This window comes from Quercus robur, chromosome 10, assembly GCF_932294415.1.
Source record: "Quercus robur chromosome 10, dhQueRobu3.1, whole genome shotgun sequence".
NCBI classification, from domain to species: Eukaryota; Viridiplantae; Streptophyta; class Magnoliopsida; order Fagales; family Fagaceae; genus Quercus; species Quercus robur.
Window position 1 is genome coordinate 650,211 of NC_065543.1, and position 13,762 is coordinate 663,972.

The 13,762-nt window shown below is 32.4% G+C and overlaps 1 protein-coding gene across 2 annotated transcripts in view; it reads right to left on the minus strand.

Annotated features, from left to right (window-relative positions):
• Positions 1-4,685: 4,685 nt before the first annotated feature.
• LOC126701562 (uncharacterized) overlaps positions 4,686-13,762 on the minus strand; it is a 61,950-nt gene continuing 52,873 nt past the window's right edge. The window contains exon 4 of one of the 2 annotated variants that reach the window (XR_007647398.1): positions 4,686-4,834. Coding sequence is in view for 1 of the 2 variants with exons in the window: in XM_050399758.1 (XP_050255715.1) it covers positions 5,028-5,033 (6 nt within the window). In the remaining variant the exon portion in view is untranslated. Of the gene's footprint in view, positions 5,034-13,762 lie in introns of both variants that reach the window. The other variant, XM_050399758.1, reaches the window with a different exon arrangement.

Sequence of the window (13,762 nt, forward strand, 5' to 3'; positions counted from 1 at the left end):
CCCCAAAAACAACCTTCTTTAATAATACAGAATTATATACTAGGTGAGTAAAGACAATCGTATGTGATAGATGCAAAAGATACGTTAAGAAAATTGAAATCCTTATTATTATTTTTATTTTTTGGTAAAAGAAATCCTTATTCAATGTAAGTTGGTTTCGCATTATCTTTTTATTATATATATATGATTTTGCCTGGGCTTGCCTGCAGGTGAAACCATACCAGGACCCAGGCTGATGGGCCATGTTGCTGTATGGGGAAGATGGCTTGTCCCAAGCATGCCCTTTTGAAGCACGTGAGGTGCACATGGTTCCCTTGTACCCTCATGACAGTGACATGAATCCATATTTTTATCAAATTCATGCCAACCAGTTTATTTTCTAATCATATTTTGTGATCAGGAATCAGGGGAGAGATTAGTGATCATAAGATTTGATGCCCCCCCTCTAACCACCTTATTATTCATATCATAATTAAACTTACTGGATCACAATGAGATCATAATGACAAATGTTAGTCTAGGTAAAATTGTAAATTGTTTGCAGAGTTGATGATTTAAATATGGAGAAGGCAAGGTTTCAGGTAATATGATTCATTTGTTTGTAATTTCTTAGTACTTCAGTCGATGGTTCTAGGAAATTGATTCATAAAAAAAATACAGCTTCTGGCTGTCAGTAATGGTCATGTCCCATTTATCTATAGTTGCCTCCAACATAGCACAATATCATAAATAATTTTAGGCTCAATGACACCATTGATCCATTTGACTGTCTTTATTCTAGTCTCTTAGATTTGAGATTTTGCCTTTTAATTTATCAAGTTTGATTCCGTTTTTAAAATTGTGTATTAAATACCAACAAAATGATTTTTTTTTCTTTTTTCTTAGCGATTAGATTAGTTACAGAGATGAATAGAATGACCATTTGAAAACAAAGTCAAACTTATTAGTGGAAAAAAATGAAAATTTTAAACTTAAGAGACTAAAATAAAAATAATCTCAAACTATGAGCATCAATTTATACTCTTAATAAATTTTAATTATATTAAAAATCTATTGTATATATATATATTTATTTATTATATTCATTACAATTTATACTCTTACATTAAAACACGCTTTTAATTAAATATAAAACTTATTAGGTAGGTAGAGTTAATAAAAATTAACTTACGTGTAACTAAAAAAAAAATAGAGTTATTTTATATAACAGTTTGATTGTATATAAAGCCCCACGTTTGATCACTTGCAAACCAAATGAAATAAATAAATAAAGAAATAAAAGGAAAAAAGTTTTCTCTTTTTCTCTCTTTTTTTTAATGGAAAAACAAGTTTTCTCTTTCATTTTATCTTTTTCATTCTTTTTTTTTTTCTTTTTTTCTTTTTCTTTTTGTGAGTGGTGTTTAACGGTGAGTGGAACCACCAATATTTTCATGTTTATACTTTATAATAAAATATTCAAACACTCAAAAGATTTCAAATCAAAGAAAGTTGGTTATCAAAAAAAAAAAAAAATCAATGAAAGTTATTTTCCGAGAGAACTTTGGGCTCAACTACTTTTATAAAGTTAGTCCAAGTCATATAAACAAATGGTTGGACTGTTGTTACATATTAGAGAAGACAAGTCTAAAGAAAAGTTTTGTTGAATCTCTTTGGAGAGAATGAGATTTCCATACTTCAGCCTAATCTCAATCGACCAAATTCTAAATCTGATTGTAATCACAATACTTTATTGCAACTTCATCAATAGTCTGACGATTATAAGTAACGAAAATCAAAATCAAAATCAAGTAAATTCTACATTAGACCTAATTTATATATTCAAATATCATTCATGTGAACACCAAAACATAATATTTGCAAGAAATAACTAGTAAAATCTCAGCACCTTCATTAAAAACATGTTTATCTATTACGGTTAGAACGTAAATAAGTTGATACGTAAGATTTTTTTGTCTGAATACTATGATATATAAAGAGTTTTTTTTTTTTTTTTTTTTTTTTTTTTTTTTTTTTTTTTTGTGCTTAAATAAGATTCTAAACTCTAAAGGCAAGTCCACAAATTCTTCTTATTATTTTTTTGATACATTAATAGTTGAGTTGAGAGAGATTTGAATTCTTGATATCTCTGTTAGGTGCTAATTGAGTTACAAGACTCTTGAGTAGATTTTTATTATTTTTAATTAAAAGGAACTTACTCAAGATGCCAAGTTAAATTTTGGAATTTACTTTACAACTAAGAAAATTATACAAAACTGTAGAATTTATTATATATTAATCCCTAAATTTTATCGAATACAATATAGAAGAGAAAGAAGCTGTTTTTGTTCAACCAATTTAACTAGCCACAACCAATAAGCTACAATTTATCATCTATAAAAAAGGCTTAAATGCAAAAATACTACTTGGGTTTTAGGTAGTTGCAACACCCTTAAGGGTTTTAATTATTCCTCATAACTATAAGGTTTTCATATTTGCCAAATTGATTTATGTGGCTAATTTTCATTAGCTTTTATGGGAGGAAAAATCACATGACTAGTGATGTGAATAAGTTGGTAAGTCTTATAAATGTGATCACGTGATGCTCATGTGATTTTTCTATTCTTAAGAGCTAACGAAAATTAGTCACAAAGGTCAATTTGGCATATGTGAAAACCCCAAGAGGTTTGAAGGAAGAATTGAAACCCAAAGGGATGTTTTTGTAATTGCCCAAACCCCAAGGGTTTTTTTTTTAAAATATATTTTGGCTCAAAAAATAAAAAGTGAGACTAATGATATTACACATTTTACTACATGAATTACACAAATTAACACGTCACCGATCACTAAAAAGGTTAAAAATAATTTAAACATTCATTTACTATGTTATTTAAAATACCATATTTACCCTCACCCCAAAGAGGTGATGAGGCAAGGACATGTTTTGCTCACTTATCCTATCTTACACTGCCTCACCCTAAATGTATATATACATAATTTTTCTAATATTTATTTATTCAATTTATACATATAATACTTTTTTTATACACATCTCAGTTATAATATATAATATATATTTTAAACATATCCTAGTTATAATATATATATATATATATATATATATATATATATATCATTCAATTACTATCTTTCAAACACTTGTCTCTACTTATCTCTTAATACTCTCATAGTAATTCTTTCTCTTTATCTTTTATCTTTATCTCATTAATGTTGGAACTATTTTATTAAGATTAGAAAAACATCTCCTCCAACTCGCTCCAAACTAGATCCATAGCATGAGTTTTTCCTGCCCCAAAGTTGAGGTTGAGACAGAACACCCATGATCTAATCCCAACCCTCCCATTACTCCCATTGCCATCCATAAGTAAAATCTGAAATAGCTCTATCACTCTAAAATAAAATAAAACAAACAAACAAGGTACTTGATGACTCAATACTCTACAATCTACAGTAGCCTGTAGGCTGTAGCCCAGTTTTCAACAAAGAGAAGCACCCTTTTCTCTTTCTGTATTTTTTGTTTTTGTGTGGCTGTGCAAAGAGACTTTTTTAATTAGTATCTCCCACAGGCCACCCTTTCCCGGCTCCTTAGAAATTAGGGGCAATAAAAACATCATTATCTATAGAACATAATTCACAACTTTCAACTTTTAAGTTCCATCATATCTAGAATAAGGGCTTATTCTATGCCTCCATGCCTTAACCAGTACTGAAAGAAGCAGGAACACACAGCAGATTGTTTCAAGTACTGGAATGGAGCACAGCTACAGCAAAAAACGAACAAGGGAGCCAGTGTGTTGCTTGGCAAAACTAGCTTTTATTGTAGACTACATTTTGGTGTTTTAGTTGTTAAAATGGCTTTGGCATTATAGCAATTATATCTCTCTTGTTGTGAATGCTCTTAGTATTGAGTATTGACAATGGCATTGGGTAATCCCACCAGTTCTAAAGAGATATTTTGTAACTGCTTAATTACTCATATATATATATATATATATATATCAATCAATTTCTACCAGTGTTTACCTCGAAAAGAATAAGAAACCAGTAATCCACATGAGAATCAATAATCAAAAGAGAGAAAGTAACGATATTTCACTAGAAAGAATTATACAATGGAGGTCGAGTATAGTGAATCCATTTGAGGAATACCCATGGCCCAAAGTTTCTTTCATTGATGATTCTTAGCTCAAGCCTGAACTAATAACCCGGATAAAGAATACTACTTCTCTAAAACAAATATGAACAAGTTTGCCGAGCCACTTTGACTACTAGCACTAAAACACTCCCATCATGACACACTTTCAAACTAAGAATTATAGGTCTTTCTTCAACCGTCAGTTTTCTCTAATAACAATGGGGTAACAAGCAATAAAGGTACTGGATGATCAGTAACACGAAAATTGATGGTTGAAGAATAATCAATCACTCAGAGAAGTTCTCCTGTCACACACACACACACACACACATATATATATATATATATAGAGGATAGTTCCATAGTTGAGAATGAGGGGATTTAAAACTTAGATGTCTCTATTAGAAATGGAAGTGTTAGTTGAGATATAAGGCTCTTGGCCTATCACATAAATTTAATACACCATGGCCTCATCCCTCTCATACACAGGACTGTGACCCACAATTGCATCAATATTTCTGCATATAAAGATTAAGAAAAAAAAAAGCGAATATGTTTGAAAAGAAATGAAGCACTCTAGTATTATCTTATGGTAAGTCGATTCATTAATATCAACAACATCACAAGTGAAAGACAACAATTTCATCCCCTGCTCAAACATCTCAACAATAGAGTGGGCATGCAAGCTAAAAAGCGCCAGACCTCATATCCATCAGAATAATACATTCATAAACACACATAAGTAAAACTACTGAACTTCACCTTGCAAGAGATGTACATCACTGCTCTATGTAAAAACCACAAGTTCAAGTGCCTATTTATCTATTATTCTAACAGACCACTACTGATAAACAGACCACAGCTACTAATATGACCACTCCTGCCAATGTCGCCTCTATTCCTGCACACAAGAAGTAAAAAACTTACAAGCGTCGCAGCTTTGCAGGCACAAGAAAATGCAACATATAAGTATTTTCATAATATATCTAAGTCACAGGTTGGTCTGTTATGAACATTAAGTAACAATAATCTAAGGGAAAGTATTTTGTTTTCTTTTTCACTTTCCTTTCCTTACCTCTCACTAGGTGCAACCAAATAAGTGTAAACTCTAATCTAATGGGGTGCATGCACCAAATGTTAATCTTGAAGGTTATGAAAATTAGGCAGGGATGTTATGAATCCAATTCATATGGGTGAATTGGAGACAGATGCGCCAGGTGAATGGCATTCTGAGGTAGAGTTGCTATTGTCATCATAACTACATCCTTGATGCGCATCTTTTTGAAGCTATTAAACTATTACATGACAATATAGATTTATGGGTTTGTCGTGTTTTTGTCACTAGGAAATTGTCAATGCACACAATTGTATACATATGCATCCATCTCAGGATTTGAGAATTTATGAAAATATAAGTCTTGAGATTTATTATTTATATGATAATAGTTAATAGAATAAAAAATACCACATCAGTCCAGTTCAATGTATTTTACATACTTAAGACACACTAATATATCAATTAGAAGTCTTCTCCACAATGATCAAAATCATCATAATTGATACATTGACTATAAATCATCATATAGTCTTTACAAATGAAATGCCCAATTTTATCACCAAATATGAACCAAAGTTATTGAGTTTATAAGGTAATTGTAATTTAGATCTTCTGTTTACAAATCTTATCCTCATAACTAAATCATATACAGTACATCTCATATAATGCCCTGTAAGGACTCAATTTGTAACGACCCCACGGTAATGTTGGGTTCGTACGTAAAGGGCCCAAACAATATAATTTGTAGAGCGTGGGTTTGAATTATCCTCCTTTTTCTAGGACTCCATGGTTTGGGAGACGGGTCGTCCCCCCCCCCCCCTCTCCTGTATTGCCTCTCTTTACTTTTTATACTGGCATTTACCTTCTCTCCAGCGTCCACGTGTAAGCTCAATTTTCTAGGGTTTAAGACTTGTCCTGTTAGCCCATACCTAGAGTGGTTGAGGGTGGTTGCAAAAACTGAAAAACATGGTCCTGTCAGGTGCAAAATGCTTTATTGCAGTGCTGGCAGCCTTTTACTTGGGCTACTCCTGCACTGTGCTCGCCCTTCCTTTTAGGGGCATTATGGGATGCCGAGCACAAGGTCGTCCTCGGCCATATCCTTAGGCCATTCTGGACTTCCATGGTGCGTCCTCGGCAATATTTCTTCTCGGCTCAGCCCTTGGGCCTTAATATAAAATGGGCCGGGGTCATAAATTCTCTAACCCCACAATAGCCCCTCAAAATCCTGCTGTCCGACCTCTTGGTCAGAGAGGAGGGTTTTGGTGATGCCAACCTTTATTACAGTCTGCCTAGCTCTGCCCTTCATTAATGTCGGTGTCTCTTCATCTGCCTAGGAAATGCGCCGGGTTACGAGACATTCTTCTAGATTTACTCACGATGCGCTCCTGCCGTTTCAGTGTACGAGACGCGTCTTTAATAAATTCCCTTTACGAGGCCACTCAAATTCGATGGTTATAGACGGCGTTGGGGAGTTGAGTGGATACTATCTCGTTTTGCAGCTCTTCTTGGAAATCTGCATGGATTAAATGCCGCCAAACTTGCCTTTCATATAAGAAGCAAGGCAAGAGGTTACTTCCTTTACATAGAGACCCTTTAATCTTTCTAAAGTCTTAAACCTCCAGCTTCGCTCAAAGTTTTCCTTATCAGCACAATCAAACCTTAGAGTGTGATATGTCTGAGGTAAAAGCGGGGATGAAGAGACTACATCCTTTCCAGAAGCACCGTGTCCCTCCGAAGTTTAAGATGGCTCGGTTAGGGCAGGGTAGGCAGAGACTCAAGATATTTTTCATCTTCCTTCAGCCAAAATCCGAAGCAGGTGTTAATTGTATCAAGTTTTTGGTGCAACTGAGTTGGGGTTGCTCATCATCAGTACCATCCGCTCTCCTTCGAACATAGCTAATATGGCACCAGCGTGTTAAGAGTCAGGGCTGACGGGATTTAGTATCTCTGCTTCTTCCTCTCTTCCTTCACTGGTGCCTCCTTTTGCCTCCCCTTCTTCTTCTTTCCCATCACTGGGTCCATCCTGGTGCTTTTACTTCTTCCTCTTCTTCTCCTCTTCCATCAAAGGGGGTCACCCTCTCATACATGATCGCTACTGGAGCAAAGTTTAGAAAGACTTGTCGTTTCCTTTTTTTTTTTTTTTTTTGCTTTTGTAATTAGCTTCCTATATAGGCTTGTTTAAGCCTCTCATTGTACGCTGTACTACTTCTTTATATTAATAAAAGTTGACATTATTTTATTCTATGTATTCTTTCTTTTCTGCAATGGTTATGCCGTGAATAGATGTGCTATCATATGACTTTTTTCTTTTATTCTGAACGATACTTAGGGCCGAAACCCCTGTTAAGAAAAAGACATTATTCCTTTTACTTGGGCTGCTCCTGCACTGTGCTCGCCCTTCCTTTTAGGGGCACTATGGGATGCCGAGCATAAGGTCATCCTCGGCCATATCCTTAGGCCGTTCTGGACTTCCATGGTGCGTCCTCGGCAATATCTCTCCTCGGCCCAGGCTTTGGGCCTTAATATAAAATGGGCCAGGGTCATAAATTCTTTGACCCCACATGCCCAAATATTATTCATGCTAAAGTAATCTCGTGAAATAAAACAACTTTTATTGTTTAATAGAGAATGTCATACAATTGGGTTTTACATATCTATATGTAGCTCGTAACATGCATTTTTAGTCCACAAACAAATATAGGTGAAAATTTATCAAGACACATTTCTATGTAACAAGAACTTAATCTCCATCCAACTCGACAGTAGGTGCCAATTTCATCACTTGTTGCTCCATCACATTTATAGTTAGCATGTGAGATCCATTGATTCATTAGGAATGAAAGGCCCTTGCCGAACCAACTCAACACCGTGTCGAAACCAGTCACGAAAATTGAGGGATACCTGAGAAGCGTAGTTTGAAACCGATAGAAGAATTTCTTGACAGCATTGGAGAATCTGATGGTACGAGCCATAAAGTAACCACATAAGCATGAATACACATACAATGAGGATGAACCACCCAAACGGAGGGACAAGGATCAACAACAGCAAATCACAGGCAAAACCTCCAGATACGAGACACACAGCCTCGAAGAAATGGCGGTAGCTTTGGTTGGAAGTTGGTAGTGTTGTCACTACCAATGCTAAAATGCAGATACATACGTTTATTATTAAGAGAAACATTGTTGCACCATGTGTGTGGAATATAGAGACACTTTGATACTTCCATCCAAGAAGGGTAAGCAAAAATCCAAAGAGAAGGCTGAAAGCAGCAATAAACTCAGTGAAGAAATGGAGTTCTCGGTCATTCCTTAAAATAAAAAGAAAAAAAGAAAAAAACATAATTTTGCATCAGTTACATGAAATATACAATTTAAGACAGAATTAAAAGAATATCAGTCACATAACATTAAATTGTGTAACATGCCATGTTAGTGTGAAGACAACCTATTAAATAATTCTATAAAAAAATACCTAAATAATTGGGGGTATAAACAATACATTACATGACATTAACTTTATTTTAATTTTATACTCCTAAATAATTGGGGTAATTTTTCCTTGTATCATGAATTGAATATATTTGATGCTTCTCACGGGAAGAAAACACTATAAGAAAAAGAATTTTATCTTTAAAATTACAAGCTCTCACAAAGTTATAGAAATGTGTACAAAATTTTGTGTATTGATGGGTCAGGTAATCAGGTTAGGTCTTCTTTTTCCCCCCCAAAAAAAAGGTTAGGTCCTCTTTGTTTTTTTTTTTTTTTTGCCCTTTAGGAGATTTGGGTTGGGTGTTGGATTTGTGATTTGGGTAGGTTTGCAGATGTGTTGGGCTGGGTTTATGCTAATTTGTGTTGTGGATTTGGGCCGATTTGAGTTGCGGTTGAGTTTGTGTTGATTTGGGGTGTAAAGTTGCTGGGTTCATTCTCAGTTCAATGGGTTTGTACTTGGGCCGAAGTGTTTGCTAGTTTCGTTCTTGGTTTGCTGCGTTTGATGAGTTCGTTCTAGGTTGATGGGTTTGTGTTGAGTTGTGAGTGTGACCGTTTGATAAAAAATAAAGAAACACTGAAAAAATATATATTTTAGGAAAAAATATAAAATTTATCCTCTAATTTTAACTTTTTTTCATTTCAGTGTTCTAATTTTTAGTTTTATCAATTCAGTCCTTTAAGTTTCAATTTTTGTCAATGCAAGGTTCCATTACAATTTAGTCCTAATTCTAATTTTTTATTTCCCATATCTCAATCTCAAGTCTAATTATGTAAATTGCAATCATTTATCAAAAAAATGAATTTAAATAGTTGAATAAAATCCAATTTTTTTAATCTTGACAGGAAAAAAAAAAACCCTCAATGTAATGACCTATCTTGCAAATTGGGTTGAATTGGTAGAGGTGCCATAAGTTGGACTGGGATTTGATCACGACATCACGTAGAAGTATATTTATATATCATGTTGAAACTTCTTTGGGCATTTTGATCTCTCTCTTTAATTTTTTTTTAAAATTAATAAAAAAATACAATCATGTTTCAATTTATGTGTTCACTCTATAATTATTGCACTTTCTCATCAGGACAAAACATAAATTTGTTTTTGGTTGTGTAGTATTCAATTCTCAGTCTCTTACTTAACAATAAAAAATTTTATTATTTGAGTTAAATAGAATCCAACAATTTGATCTCTTTAATCCTTACTACTAAAAGGAAATTCCTGATATTTGATGTTGAAATTTATGGTCTCCTAAATCTCTCATAGTGACAGACCTAAACAAGAACTTTATTTTAAATGATGTAAATTCACTATGTCTATGTTGTGCATTTCAATATAATCTAATAATATGTACGTACCTAAATTAGTTGATCTCAATTCTTCTTCTTCTTCTTCTTTTTTTTTTTTTTTTTTTTTTTTTTTTTTTTTTTGAAGTATGTTGGAACTTATACACCTATAAAGCTTTTCATTTTATATTGTAAATAAATTACTATCAACAAATTCTTTATTGTAAATAAATTAAAACAAAAAACTGTTTAGCAAAAAAAAAAGAAAAGAAAAGGGAAGCTAAACGTAAAAATTAAGTTAGTATTGGAATTACACAAACACGCGTTCCAGTTTAGCATCCACATTTTGCTAGAAACTTACTTATTATTTATTGTTTGGAGGTCCTACATGGGTCCCAAAAACATTTAAAGCTTATTTCATTTTGTGTTTACATCTTGTACATTTAGTAATTATTTATTTTAGGTAGTTTATTTGAATAATATAAAATAAAAAGTTAAAAATTAGCTTCTTTTTTTAAGTTAAAACTCACAAAAAGTAATGTAAAATTTGCAATCAGTGGATAATTTAAGTAAAAAAATTAGTTTATAATTGATTATCAAACGCAATCTCAGTGTGCGTTTAGATCTTAATTATAAGTTAGTTTATTATTTATTTTTTCTATTATTTGAGGTTTCTATTATTTGTTATTAGGTAAATGGAGCAAGAATATCCAAAAAGAAAAAAGAAAAAAAAGAATATATCACTTTTACATAAACATCCCAAAAGCGTGTAGAGAAAATGTGCATATTTACATTGTGTTATGGTCAATGGTCAAATAACCACTCCTTCCTCCTCCCATGAAATAAAAAATTGATGTTTTAAAGAAAAAGAAAAAAAAAAGAAAAAAAAAATAGAGAGTTACGAACAAGCTTGTAAAAGCTAAATTAATATATGTATTTATCTGATGTATAAATATTTTTATTAATTTTAATATTCTTTTAAAAGTTTCAAAACTTTCAAGTAGAAAAAAGAACCCTTAAAAAAAAATCAATCTAAAAAATGGTCTGGGATAAAATCTAACACTTTGTGGATGGACAATATAAAAAATTATGAGAATTGAATACATCTAAACAGAAAAATGGAAAAAAAAAAAAAAAATCAACTACCACTCAAGCCTTCAATTCCTAAGAATCTCCATAATCTAATAATAAGTAGTAGTCAATAAATATTAATAGAAGAGGCCTTGTTTGATAAAAAAAATGGGGGCTTTTTCAGAGGTGCAAATATCAAAAGATGACCCAGATCTAAGGTCAAAATAAATAAATAAATAAAAGAATAAATTTCAAATAAAAAAGTATAAAAGAAAAAAGGTTTACCAAAAATTTAGAATATTAAGAGATTAATCTTCAATCTGACAATCATAAACTAAACACTCAAATTTCAGAAAAATAATAATAATTACAAAAATCTGAATAAAAATGAATGCTTGAGACCGTGAGAGAGAGACAAAGTGAAACAAATAATAAAACTGAAATTGCGATGTGGTAGTTTATGTTTATCTCGTGTTGCCATGTGGCAGCTTATTTTACATATATATATATATATATATATATATTACCCAAAAAAATATTATTTATTTACAATTATGTTATTGTGTCTAGGTCGGGTTGTACGGGCAATCCGAATGTTAAACCGGATAACTGAATAACCCGAGTCGAATTGGTTCCCGGGTTACCTGGATTTGAATCAGTTCCCTACTTACTGGAATTCAAGTGAAAACCCATAAACAAAAATTTCTAAATATATACAGAAAATCAATACTCAATCAACCAGTGTTTTCAATTTCTTGAAGTCCAACACACTCGCGCTCATAAACTGTCACCTATATATAACAAGCAGTTCAATGGGGACAGACGGACAGTAATTGAAGTCACATAATCAGTGCTTTATTTAGTACTACAACACTAAAAAGAGCAGGTTATCATTTATGACTAAGATACTGCCAGTTTAGTTGAGGAGGCAAAACGAACTTTGTCCCCAAAAGGAAAAACTAGTACATAAATGATACATCATGATGAACTTGAACTAGAACTAGCTAGCTAGTAGAAGTGTAAAACTCTTGGCCATAAAGAAAATGTAAAAACAAAAACTACAAATCAAAGAAATTTGTAATAGGTACTGACCCTTCTTGAAGAGTAGAATGATTGTTGTTGTTGTTGTTGTTGTTGCTGCTGCTGCTGCTGCTGTCCATTTCCTCTGCTGCTGCCTTGTTTCTCTGAGACTCTTTCTGAGGAATTGAGGTATAGAAATGGTTTTTAGAGCTTTTTTTCTGGTTTGTAATGGCTGTATGTATCTGATGCTGTAATCTAATGGGGCTTTGTTTATATAGGAGAGTGGGACAGTTGGCCTACACTTTCTAAGAAGTTATGAAAGTACCCAAGTCAAAAGTTCCAAAATAAAGTTTTAAGGTGAAAGAAAACAATAATCTAAAGGAATGTGATTAAAACGGCGAATTATACGGCCGTATTTTAATTCATTCGGAAATGGAAAGAGAGAACGTATTGTATTGATATAGACTGTCAGAGCTAAAAGAAGGGACACATGGGGATATTCATATTAGTCAGCAAGGATTTTCTTTCTCCTTACGGCATTCTATGATGATGCTTAAAAATGTCACTGTCCCATGTTTTGAAATTTGATATTTGCTACTATTAAATCTATTCAAAGAACAGCACTTATTTTTAATGAGTTTGTTACCCCTTCTCTTTTAATAATCTTTTAATTTTTGGGCTAAAGTGACAGATTCACTATATATTAGGTATGTATTTGTGAGTAGCACTCTTAAATGAAAGAACTATAGAACTAAAGTATATTGGAAAATAAATGACACTTATTCCTAACTACTCCTACATTATCTGAAAAGTACAATAAATTCCTTGATCATATTTTCTCAAAAAAAAAAAATCCTTGATCATATTGATTTTTGGTTTTTTTCTTTAGAGAGAAAAAATAAAAAAATAAAAAATAAGAGTCTGTTTGGAAATGGTTTATTTAGGTAGGGTTTGGCATTGACTTAAAAAGTCAGCTTATTTTACTATTTAGCTTATTTTTACTATTATTTATGGGTCTCACTGCACTTTTTAGTATTATTCATGAATCTCATTGTACTATTTCAATTAACTTTTATATTTATTTTCAGTACTTTCAGTAAAAAGTTTTTAGTTTTAACTAAATAAGCTGTTTCCAACGGATACTTAGTTGAAACTAAATTTTTTTACTGAAAATACTATAGATAAAGCTAAAAAGTAATTGAAATAGTATAATAGAAATCATGAATAATACCAAAAAGTGCAATGAGTCCCATAAATAATAACAAAAATAAACTGAATAGTAAAAAAAAACTAGCCCTAATCCCAAATGCAATCAATATACTAATTTCCTAGAACCATGAAAACAGACTAGGCTATGTCAGGAATCCACCATTCACATTTCAAGAATACCATTCATTCACAAAAGCAAATTACTAATAAGTTATCCATTCGAAGCAAGTCAATTTGTTTCCTCTGCTCTGCAGTCTAACCTCAGCCTCAAAGCGACCATCTCTAAAAAAAAACAGGTGCCGTATTATAAGATTCCCGAATATTTTCTTTTTTGGTCGGGAACGACTTTTATTTTATTATCATTCGTGCTCGTAACTCTTTCTTAATCATGTCAAAATAAAAGAAATACCCAGTTGACAGTAGTACCTGTTGAGGTGCAATAGCAGATCCCAACAATTGATTCAGCTAAAACTGAGTCCTGTGTGGGATGCTTTTATA